The following is a 12943-nucleotide window of genomic DNA, read 5'->3' on the forward strand; positions in this document are numbered from 1 at the left end:
AAACAGCGAAGAAGTACGCGGTTATCTAGATAACCGCGTACTTCTTCGCTGTTTTATATTGGGTTGTTCGGAAAGTTATTTCGTTTTTTCAAGGAAAAAAGAAAGGCGGTTTTTTCATATTTAGAATACATTTTATTCAGTGATGTATTGGCCATTTTGTTCCACTACCTTTCGCCATCTTTCTGGCAACTTTAAGATTCCACGCTCATAGAAGTCCTATTCCTTATTGACAAAAAACTGAAGCGAGTGATTTTTGACGCCTTCATTTGAATCGAAGTTTACATTGTTCAAAGAATTTTGTAGAGACCGGAACAAATGGTAATCGGATGGTGCCAGATCAGGAGAGTATGGTGGGTGTGGTAGCACATCCCATCCAAGCTGTAAAAGCTTCTGGCGAGTGACCAAACTTGTGTGTGGTCTGGCATTGTCGTGATGGAATACGACACCTTTCCTATTCGCCAATTCTGGTCGCTTCTGCTTGATGGCAGCATCCAATTCAGCCAGCTGACGACAATACACTTTCGAATCAATCGTCTGGTTGCTTGGTAGTAGCTCGAAAAATACGATTCCCTTCCAATCCCACCATACAGAAAGCAGGATCTTCTTTTAATGAATATCTGCCTTGGATGTCGATTGAGCAGGTTCATCTTGCCTGGACCAGGATCGTTTTCGCTTAACATTGTTGTAAACAATCAATTTTTCATCTCCAGTTATGATTCGCTTCAAAAATGGTTCATTTTCTTCACGTTTCAACGATGAATCGCAGATGGTAATGCGTCGAATCAAGTCAATTTCCTTTAAATTGTGTGGAACCCGAATATCGAGCTTTGAAACGAATCCAAGGCGTTTCAAATGATCGTAAACGGTCGAATTCGATAAATTTAACTTTTCAGCACTTTCGCGTGTTGCTATGCGACGGTTTGCATCCACCAGAGCCTTTATTTTCTCGTCATCAGCTTTAATTGGCCGACCTGAACGTGGCGCATCTTTCAAATCGAAATTTCCAGTACGAAATTTCGAAAACCAATTCTGACACTGACGTTCACTCAATACATCTTCTCCGTACACGGCACACAATTTTTTTCTCGCTTGCACTGCATTTTTACCCTTTCGGTAGTAAAAAAGCAAATTATTACGAAAATGCTCACTTTGATTTTCCATGTTTGATGTGATGCCAAAAAACATTACTTGACAGATCGCAACACAATAAGATACTAAATGACGTCTGAAATGTCAGTTGTCAAAATATAAAACGAATTTGCCGCTTAGAGTAAGGTTAAGTATCGAGGAACGCGACTAACGACATCTCTTTGTGAAAAACGAAATTACTTTCCGACCAACCCAATATATATATATATTGGGTTGTTCGGAAAGTTATTTCGTTTTTTCAAGGAGAAATGAAAGGCGGTTTTTTCATATTTAGAATACATTTTATTCAGTGATGTATTGGCCATTTTGTTCCACTACCTTTCACCATCTTTCTGGCAACTTTAAGATTCCACGCTCATAGAAGTCCTATTCCTTATTGACAAAAAACTGAAGCAAGTGATTTTTGACGCCTTCATTTGAATCGAAGTTTACATTGTTCAAAGAATTTTGTAGAGACCGGAACAAATGGTAATCGGATTGTGCCAGATCAGGAGAGTATGGTGGGTGTGGTAGCACATCCCATCCAAGCTGTAAAAGCTTCTGGCGAGTGACCAAACTTGTGTGTGGTCTGGCATTGTCGTGATGGAATACGACACCTTTCCTATTCGCCAATTCTGGTCGCTTCTGCTTGATGGCAGCATCCAATTCAGCCAGCTGACGACAATACACTTTCGAATCAATCGTCTGGTTGCTTGGTAGTAGCTCGAAAAATACGATTCCCTTCCAATCCCACCATACAGAAAGCAGGATCTTCTTTTAATGAATATCTGCCTTGGATGTCGATTGAGCAGGTTCATCTTGCCTGGACCATGATCGTTTTCGCTTAACATTGTTGTAAACAATCCATTTTTCATCTCCAGTTATGATTCGCTTCAAAAATGGTTCATTTTCTTCACGTTTCAACGATGAATCGCAGATGGTAATGCGTCGAATCAAGTCAATTTCCTTTAAATTGTGTGGAACCCGAATATCGAGCTTTGAAACGAATCCAAGGCGTTTCAAATGATCGTAAACGGTCGAATTCGATAAATTTAACTCTTCAGCAATTTCGCGTGTTGCTATGCGACGGTTTGCATCCACCAGAGCCTTTATTTTCTCGTCATCAGCTTTAATTGGCCGACCTGAACGTGGCGCATCTTTCAAATCGAAATTTCCAGTACGAAATTTCGAAAACCAATTCTGACACTGACGTTCACTCAATACATCTTCTCCGTACACGGCACACAATTTTTTTCTCGCTTGCACTGCATTTTTACCCTTTCGGTAGTAAAAAAGCAAAATATTATGAAAATGCTCACTTTGATTTTCCATGTTTGATGTGATGCCAAAAAACATTACTTGACAGATCGCAACACAATAAGATACTAAATGACGTCTGAAATGTCAGTTGTCAAAATATAAAACGAATTTTCCGCTTAGAGTAAGGTTAAGTATCGAGGAACGCGACTAACGACATCTCTTTGTGAAAAACGAAATTACTTTCCGAACAACCCAATATATATATAAAATAAAAATAAATTTTCCGTAATAGCCGTGTCAGCCAGTACAGGAGAAATTTTATACAAATGTGGCATTAACGGATGCAAAAATGATACGAGTCATAAAGAATATTTGGAAGAAGATATACTTATCCTTCAACGCTTGCAGCAAACTGTACGAGCTGTAGAAGCTCGTACTGGCATCGAGAGGTGAGCTAAAGCGAGATAAATAATATTATTTCATTAAAAAAGAAAAAAACCCAATGTACAGATATGTATGCTAAATGGTACGATACATTGCTGTTTACAGGTGGAACTTCAGTGTGGGACAGCATGATTTGGCTCTAATACCTGCTACGGATGTTAACTGCCCGAATAAAGTTACGAAACTAGACATAGAGATCAAAGTGATCATACCGAAAGGCCTGATTTGGGCCATCGACAAGAACAATCCTGACGTTACGTTATGGCACTACCAGGTCAGTATGGCGATTGCGATCGGTAGCACACGTGAAATGGTAACGGTCTTTTTTTTTAAATTAGTTTGACAGCCCAATTGTCACGATATGGCGCGAAGACATGTCGAAAATTTCTGCGAACCAAGAGCCGTTGGAGAAAATCAATTTGTTTGACGGTTCTCAATGGCACTGGGGATTAAATCATCCAAGAATCAACCCAGACTTATATTTAGGCATGCACGAGAGACAGTTATACGTGCAGGAAAATCACAGTCCGAAGAATTGGTTAGATGCAGCTCCTAGAGATACCCAACGTACGAAATACCCGTGGCATCCACATCCGGCTGTAGGTACGAATTGAGCTCTTTTACATAAGCATGTCCCGTGATGCGCATTTTAAATACGTCAAATTGATAATTCACTGTTAACGTTGTAAAATAATTCCAGCGACTGCGTTAATAAGCACTGTGCCAGGTAAAGATAACTTCAATGAAGTTGAAACGTATGAAGTACAAAGTACTTCCGCACTATCTGTGTTGTACAATTCAGAATATATTAACGGTAAGTAACTTTGAAAATTATTATAAATGTAGCTAATAAAATAAGATTGTTGTAAGTGCAGATTTATGATTGTTTTATTTATGAGCCTACGCGATTGTCTTTTTACAGGTAACGGATTTTATCTGTACTCGAAGGATCAGCTATCCGAACAACCGGGTAATAACCATACCAATCCTAACGTTCCACTTCTCACTGGAACGGAAAAACCTATGCTAATCTACGAGAAGGAAAGGGAAGATGATACGCCTGTTCAAGTCGATATAGTCGAGTTAATAATAACGTCCTTTTGGAATTGGTAAGCTCTCGTAAATGTTATAATATTGAGTTGGCCAAAAAGTAATTGCGTTTTTTTCCAATAGATGGACATACATGTCTTGAAATATAACTAACTTCATTCTAAACCGCAAATTCATTATGTAGGTTAACAACTCACAGTTCAAGCTTGTTTTAGAAAAAGAAAGTACACGATTTCGTTAACAATTGTTTGTTTGCCGTCGATTTCAAAATGGAAAATCAAAAAGAACATTTTCGTCATATTTTGTTTTATTACTTCCGAAAAGGGAAAAACGCTGTGCAAGCTCATAAAAAGTTATGTGATGTATATGGCGAAGATGCTTTAAAACTGCGGCAGTGTCAAAATTGGGTTACTAAATTTCGATCTGGAGATTTTAATGTGAAAGATGCACCACGCTCAGGAAGGCCAATCGAAATTGATGATGGCAAAATAAAGGCACTGATCGATTCGAATCGGCGTTTAACGACACGAGAGATTGCTGAGAATCTTAACATATCGAAATCGAGTGTTGAAAACCATTTAAAACGATTTGGATACATTAGTAAGCTCGATATTTGGGTACCACATGAGCTCAAAGAAATTCATCTCACTGAGTGTATTGACATCTGCGATTCTCTTTTGAAACGTGAGGAAAATGATCGATTTTTGAAACGGATGATAACAGGCGACGAAAAATGGATCGTCTACAACAACGTCAAACGAAAAAGATCGTGATGAACCTGCTGAAAGCACTTGAAAAGCAGATATTCACTAAAGAAAGATTATGCTGTCAGTCTGGTGGGACTGTGTATTTTGAGCCGCTTGCAAGGAATCAAACCATTAATTCAGACGTATGCTGTCGTCAACTGGATAAATTAAACGATGCCATCAAACAGAAACGTCGAGAATTGGTGAATCGCAAAGGTGTTGTGTTTCACCATGATAACGCTAGACCACGTACAAGTTTGGTCACTCGTGAAAAATTGTTGCAGCTTGGATGGGACGTGTTACCACATCCACCATATTCGCCAGACCTGGCACCATCAGATTACCATTCGTTTCGTTCTTTGCAAAACGCCTTGAATGGTAAAACCTTTACTGCTGATGAGGATATGAAATCGTTGTTGGAATTGTTTTTTGCTGAAAAAGATAAGAACTTTTTTGAGCGCGGAATCATGAAGTTGCCTGAAAAAAGGCAAAAGATAATCAAACAAAATGGACAATATATTGTTTAATAAAGTTTTTGCTTCCCATGAAAAATTCGCCTTTTATTTATATAAAAAAAAACGCAATTACTTTTTGGCCAACCCAATATATGGCGAAGATGCTTTAAAACTGCGGCAGTGTCAAAATTGGGTTACTAAATTTCAATCTGGAGATTTTAATGTGAAAGATGCACCACGCTCAGGAAGGCCAATCGAAACTGATGATGGCAAAATAAAGGCACTGATCGATTCGAATCGGCGTTTAACGACACGAGAGATTGCTGAGAATCTTAACATATCGAAATCGAGTGTTGAAAACCATTTAAAACGATTTGGATACATTAGTAAGCTCGATATTTGGGTACGACATGAGCTCAAAGAAATTCATCTCACTGAGCGTATTGACATCTGCGATTCTCTTTTGAAACGTGAGGAAAATGATCGATTTTTGAAACGGATGATAACAGGCGACGCAAAATGGATCGTCTACAACAACGTCAAACGAAAAAGATCGTGATGAACCTGCTGAAAGCACTTGAAAAGCAGATATTCACCAAAGAAAGATTATGCTGTCAGTCTGGTGGGACTGTGTATTTTGAGCCGCTTGCAAGGAATCAAACCATTAATTCAGACGTATGCTGTCGTCAACTGGATAAATTAAACGATGCCATCAAACAGAAACGTCGAGAATTGGTGAATCGCAAAGGTGTTGTGTTTCACCATGATAACGCTAGACCACGTACAAGTTTGGTCACTCGTGAAAAATTGTTGCAGCTTGGATGGGATGTGTTACCACATCCACCATATTCGCCAGACCTGGCACCATCAGATTACCATTCGTTTCGTTCTTTGCAAAACGCCTTGAATGGTAAAACCTTTACTGCTGATGAGGATATGAAATCGTTGTTGGAATTGTTTTTTGCTGAAAAAGATAAGAACTTTTTTGAGCGCGGAATCATGAAGTTGCCTGAAAAAAGGCAAAAGATAATCAAACAAAATGGACAATATATTGTTTAATAAAGTTTTTGTTTCCCATGAAAAATTCGCCTTTTATTTATATAAAAAAAAACGCAATTACTTTTTGGCCAACCCAATAGTATTGTCTCATATTATTTATATTGTATCACACATAATTGTAATTAATATTACGTTATTAGGAAAGAAGGTAATTTGCTAGTACCGTTTACATTTCTGATAATGATGATGACCTATATGCTGTTCCATTGTTTCTCGAGTACAATGGCAGTCGCTAAAGATGCCGTGCTTCCGGTAAGCGTACAAACCGATCGTTTGTAATCCTTAATTTATTTTTTTATTCAATATTTGCTTTATTGCGGTTTAGCCTTTGATAGTGGAAAGACACGTGGAGATCAAAAGCAACGATTCGAGCAACGACGACGGGAAAAATGCCAACAACTTTAATTCGCGTTACCTAACGGACTTCGAGCCGGTCGACTGCTTGGGAAAGGGTGGATACGGAGTGGTCTTCGAAGCCAAGAATAAAATTGACGATTGCAATTACGCTATCAAGAGGATAGCCTTGCCAAACAGGTATTAATCAATCGTGTTTTTTTTCTGTTACGAGTGAATAGTTCCTAGTGAAATTTAAAGGATGAGCAAAAATATATTTGTCTCTTTCTCATGCGAGGAGAGTCCTGTAGCGATTGTCGATTTTTTTATAATTCCTAACTTTACGATTTTAACTGAGCAAGAATTTTACGAAGGAAACTATTTTACAGCCAAGATTCCAGGGAACGCGTGATGAGAGAAGTGAAGGCACTAGCGAAACTGGATCACCAGAATATCGTAAGATACTTCAACGCCTGGCTAGAATGCCCGCCTAAGGGATGGCAGGAGGAGCACGATCGGCAATGGATCGCTAAGCTAAAATCGTCGTCGGGGTCTTTAGAGATAACTCGTACTAGCACAGTGAAAACTAGCGGTTCCGTGCACATCAATGTTTCACAAACCGGTACATCTTCCGTAGACAGTGCCTGTGAGGCCTTGAAGTTGAACAATGTAGAGACGAGTGACGACTCGTTCATCGTATTTGAAAAATCGTCAGATAATTATCGGTACGACAACGACGCGATCTGCATTAACGGTTGCAGTACCGATAGTTCGGGCGAGTCCTTTTCAAGTAGCGAGACCGAGAAAGAGTTAGCTGACATAGCTGACGACACTGATCATTCCGAGAGCATCGCGTTCGAGAACACCGAAAGCGATGCCGATGCCGATGACACTGCCGAAAAGAATGAGAAACGCAAGCGCCAGCAGTCGTTTTCCCTGGATCTGAAAGGCAAGTCCAATCACGATCACAAATCAGCAAAAATGTTCCTGTACATACAAATGCAGCTGTGCCAAAGACTCAGTCTCCGAGAGTGGCTGAAGCAGCACACGTCGGTGAGAGACTCCGCGTGGGTCTTGAACATTTTCCAGCAAATAATAGACGCGGTGGAGTACGTGCACTTGCAAGGGTTAATCCATAGAGATCTAAAGGTAACGCAAAGTGGATGATAACAATTTTCTACTTCATCGTTTTCAACTTGTGAGAATATTAATCTTTCACAGCCGTCGAATATATTCTTCGCTTACGACGACAAAGTAAAGATTGGCGACTTCGGACTGGTCACCGCGATGACTGAGGGCTACGACGGGGCTCATACACCGGAAGATGAAAATACCAGCTTGGAAAGTGACGTGCACACCGCGTGCGTGGGCACGCACCTGTACATGTCGCCTGAGCAGATAAATGGCCAAATTTACAACTACAAAGTGGACATTTATTCCCTAGGAATTATTTTATTTGAGCTGCTCACGCCGTTTCTCACCGACATGGAGAGGATAATGGAGCTTTCGAACCTGAAAAAGTCCGTCTTTCCAAAAGACTTTGCGACGAATCATCCCGCTGAGGTGAGAATATAAATATTAAAAAATGTAGCTGCTATCAGCTGAAATTATTGAAAATAGAACTGAAAAAATGAAATGTCTTTCTTGCAGTACAACTTGCTCAAAATGATGCTGGATCAGAATCCAGCGAAACGCCCCACAACTTTGGGTATTAAGGCAACAAGGCTGACCTTGCAGAGTTGTGAGACAGTCGATGGATTAAGTGTAGACAAAGATTCCAAGTGGCACTTCGAGCTGCCGCAAATAACTAGACAATTTTCTGCGAGCCAGTAGCAGCTGCAGCAACGAATCAACGGAGAGCATAGGTTTAACTACTTAAGTTACAAATATTTCTGAAACTTCTGTTGCCAATAAGTGATAAAGGATTATTTATTCTTTCTCGTACATGATTTATCCATCCACGAAGTCAAATACTCGTGTAATTACATGAAATACCTTGCGTCACGTGGATTCACGTTCGATGTACGTCAAAATATTCTGTAATTCCGATCCAATGGATAATCTTTCATCTATCGATAGGTCGTCATGTTTGTACCATATCATACAACGTAGTTTCGTTTGTACAATTCGAGTATAACTGCACTGGCATCGGTTATGTCGCAATATTGTTATATTTTAATAAATAACTTTGAACATATTTTACATCAGCAAAATATCTGAACAATTATATTCATTGTGTCCTTGGATGAATATTCTATCGCCAGTTCTTTTTTTAATTATTTGTTAAGCATATGTGATACACTTACGCTCATTATTTTACTAATAGGTAATATGTAAATTTGCTTGTGCGCATAAATAAAAGTTATTTTTTTAGATATATTAGGGGTGTGATTTAGTTTTGAGGGTTTTTTTGCTCAAAAACGCATGTATTTAAATATGATAATGAATGAATACTTTAATCAAAATATTTTCCTTCGTTTTCTATAACTTTTTTCCATCTTTCTGGCAAGAGATGGATTCCACGACGATAAAATGACTTCTTTTGAGTTGATCCATTCGTCGACGAATTTTCGCACTTCTTCGAAATTATCAAAGTGTGTATCCTCTAAAGCGTGTTGCATCGACCGGAACAAATAATAATCGCATGGAGCAATGTCCGGAGAATACGCGGGGTGCGGTAAGACTTGCCATTCGAGCTCTAATAGTGTTCGTTTCACTGACAACGCAACGCGAGGTCGAGCGTTGTCACGAAGAAGAATCACTTTCCGTCGTTTACTCGCAATTGGTGGTCGTTTTTCGTCCAATGCCTGCTTCAACTTGTACAATTGGTGTCGATAACGATCAGCCGTGACAGTCTCGTGCGGATTTAACAGCTCATAGTACACTATCCCACCAAATACAGAGCATTACTTTTGAACCGTGAATTTGCGTCTCGGAGTGGATGTTAATGGTTCGCCTGGATCCACCCATGATTTTCCGCGTTTCGGATTATCAAAATAGATCCACTTTTCATCCCCAGTAACAATCCGAGACAAAAGACTCTTCTTTTTTTGCCTGGCGATCAACGAAATGCAAATGTTCAAATGGCACTTTCCGATAATTGATGTCGAACCCATTTCCCCTCTTTCTGAATTTTTCCATTTCATGTAAATGTTTGGTACCTGTTGTACGATCAACATTTAATGCTCTGGCAAGAGATGAATTCCACCACGATAAAGTGACTCTTCTTTTGAGTCGATCCATTCGTCGACGAATTTTCGCACTTCTTCGAAATTATCAAAGTGTGTATCCTCTAAAGCGTGTTGCATCCACCGGAACAAATAATAATCGCATGGAGCAATGTCCGGAGAATACGCGGGGTGCGGTAAGACTTGCCATTCGAGCTCTAATAGTGTTTGTTTCACTGATAACGCAACGCGAGGTCGAGCGTTGTCACGAAGAAGAATCACTTTCCGTCGTTTACTCGCAATTGGTGGTCGTTTTTCGTCCAATGCCTGCTTCAACTTGTACAATTGGTGTCGATAACGATCAGCCGTGACAGTCTCGTGCGGATTTAACAGCTCATAGTACACTATCCCACCAAATACAGAGCATTACTTTTGAACCGTGAATTTGCGTCTCGGAGTGGATGTTAATGGTTCGCCTGGATCCACCCATGATTTTCCGCGTTTCGGATTATCAAAATAGATCCACTTTTCATCCCCAGTAACAATCCGAGACAAAAGACTCTTCTTTTTTGCCTGGCGATCAACGAAATGCAAATGTTCAAATGGCACTTTCCGATAATTGATGTCGAACCCATTTCCCCTCTTTCTGAATTTTTCCCATTTCATGTAAATGTTTCGTAACTGTTGTACGATCAACATTTAATGCTCTGGCAAGAGATGGATTCCACCACGATAAAGTGACTCTTCTTTTGAGTCGATCCATTCGTCGACGAATTTTCGCACTTCTTCGAAATTATCAAAGTGTGTATCCTCTAAAGCGTGTTGCATCCACTGGAACAAATAATAATCGCATGGAGCAATGTCCGGAGAATACGCGGGGTGCGGTAAGACTTGCCATTCGAGCTCTAATAGTGTTTGTTTCACTGACAACGCAACGCGAGGTCGAGCGTTGTCACGAAGAAGAATCACTTTCCGTCGTTTACTCGCAATTGGTGGTCGTTTTTGGTCCAATGCCTGCTTCAACTTGTACAATTGGTGTCGATAACGATCAGCCGTGACAGTCTCGTGCGGATTTAACAGCTCATAGTACACTATCCCACCAAATACTGAGCATTACTTTTGAACCGTGAATTTGCGTCTCGGAGTGGATGTTGATGGTTCGCCTGGATCTCCACCCATGATTTTCCGCGTTTCGGATTATCAAAATATTGGGTTGTTCGGAAAGTAATTTCGTTTTTCACAAAGAGATGTCGTTAGTCGCGTTCCTCGATACTTAACCTTACTCTAAGCGGCAAATTCGTTTAATATTTTGACAACTGACATTTCAGACGTCATTTAGTATCTTATTGTGTTGCGATCTGTCAAGTAATGTTTTTTGGCATCACATCAAACATGGAAAATCAAAGTGAGCATTTTCGTAATATTTTGCTTTTTTACTACCGAAAGGGTAAAAATGCAGTGCAAGCGAGAAAAAAATTGTGTGCCGTGTACGGAGAAGATGTATTGAGTGAACGTCAGTGTCAGAATTGGTTTTCGAAATTTCGTACTGGAAATTTCGATTTGAAAGATGCGCCACGTTCAGGTCGGCCAATTAAAGTTGATGACGAGAAAATAAAGGCTCTGGTGGATGCAAACCGTCGCATAGCAACACGCGAAATTGCTGAAGAGTTAAATTTATCGAATTCGACCGTTTACGATCATTTGAAACGCCTTGGATTCGTTTCAAAGCTCGATATTTGGGTTCCACACAATTTAAAGGAAATTGACTTGATTCGACGCATTGCCATCTGCGATTCATCGTTGAAACGTGAAGAAAATGAACCATTTTTGAAGCGAATCATAACTGGAGATGAAAAATTGATTGTTTACAACAATGTTAAGCGAAAACGATCATGGTCCAGGCAAGATGAACCTGCTCAATCGACATCCAAGGCAGATATTCATCAAAAGAAGATCATGCTTTCTGTATGGTGGGATTGGAAGGGAATCGTATTTTTCGAGCTACTACCAAGCAACCAGACGATTGATTCGAAAGTGTATTGTCGTCAGCTGGCTGAATTGGATGCTGCCATCAAGCAGAAGCGACCAGAATTGGCGAATAGGAAAGGTGTCGTATTCCATCACGACAATGCCAGACCACACACAAGTTTGGTCACTCGCCAGAAGCTTTTACAGCTTGGATGGGATGTGCTACCACACCCACCATACTCTCCTGATCTGGCACCATCCGATTACCATTTGTTCCGGTCTCTACAAAATTCTTTGAACAATGTAAACTTCGATTCAAATGAAGGCGTCAAAAATCACTTGCTTCAATTTTTTGTCAAGAAGGAGAAGGACTTCTATGAGCGTGGAATCTTAAAGTTGCCAGAAAGATGGCGAAAGGTAGTGGAACAAAATGGCCAATACATCACTGAATAAAATGTATTCTAAATATGAAAAAACCGCCTTTCATTTTTCCTTGAAAAAACGAAATAACTTTCCGAACAACCCAATAGATCCACTTTTCATCCCCAGTAACAATCCGAGACAAAAGACTCTTCTTTTTTTGCCTGGCGATCAACGAAATGCAAATATTCAACCGGTTCGTAATGGCACTTTCCGATAATTGATGTCGAACCCATTTCCCTTCTTTCTGAATTTTTCCCATTTCATGTAAATGTTTCGTAACTGTTGTACGATCAACATTTAATGCTCTGGCAAGTTCTGAAGTGGATCGTGTTGGATTTTCGTCCAATAATGCTTGCAAATCTGCATTTTCAAGCTTTCTTGGTTGTCCCGAACGTTCTTTGTCCTTCACATCAGTATCACCACTTTTGAAGCGTCTAAACCAGTATTCACACGTCTTAATTGATGGGGCAGAATCACCATAAGTTTCCACAAGAATTCTATAACCGTCAGCCGCAGTTTTCTTTTGATTAAAAAACAAAATCAACGCATGTCGAAAATGCTCTTTCGGAAGTTGCATTTTTACGATGATATAAACACGACTGTCATTGCATCTATCGCTATAATGCTACTAAATGTCATGGATAATGTCAAAACTGTAAGAAACAACAGTTATCGGAAACAGCTTTTTTTTTTATTAAAACAAAATATAAATACATATGGCGCTGGGAACTAGCCCATATTGCCCGCTCTTTACAAATTAGGAAAAAACATTTCTTAAACTCTTAAGAAAGACATGAGTGATATGAACTCTTAACCTCTCGCACATAAGTTGTATAACAATAACCACCTCAATAACTATGAAATTCAAAAATTATCGAAGAATACAAAACTCATTCAGTACACAACCATA

The 12943-nt window shown here is 39.7% G+C and overlaps 1 protein-coding gene across 2 annotated transcripts; it reads left to right on the forward strand.

Moving 5' to 3' along the window:
* Positions 1-2952: 2952 nt before the first annotated feature.
* Positions 2953-8852, forward strand: LOC105286907 (eukaryotic translation initiation factor 2-alpha kinase). Of its 2 annotated transcripts, XM_026974594.1 has the most exons (9): positions 2953-3106; positions 3319-3435; positions 3533-3646; positions 3755-3941; positions 6283-6394; positions 6468-6676; positions 6865-7624; positions 7697-8038; positions 8126-8852. In XM_026974594.1, exons 1-9 carry the CDS (start codon positions 3094-3096, stop codon positions 8306-8308), a joined length of 2037 nt encoding a protein of 678 aa, XP_026830395.1. In that variant the 5' UTR covers positions 2953-3093; the 3' UTR covers positions 8309-8852. The 2 variants fall into 2 exon arrangements, with proteins under 2 accessions (XP_026830395.1, XP_026830396.1); XM_026974595.1 differs by lacking the exon at positions 2953-3106 and having other exon boundaries at positions 3295-3431.
* Positions 8853-12943: the final 4091 nt, after the last annotated feature.

The sequence above is a fragment of the Ooceraea biroi genome, chromosome 13 (genome assembly GCF_003672135.1).
Source record: "Ooceraea biroi isolate clonal line C1 chromosome 13, Obir_v5.4, whole genome shotgun sequence".
In the NCBI taxonomy this organism is placed as follows: Eukaryota; Metazoa; Arthropoda; class Insecta; order Hymenoptera; family Formicidae; genus Ooceraea; species Ooceraea biroi.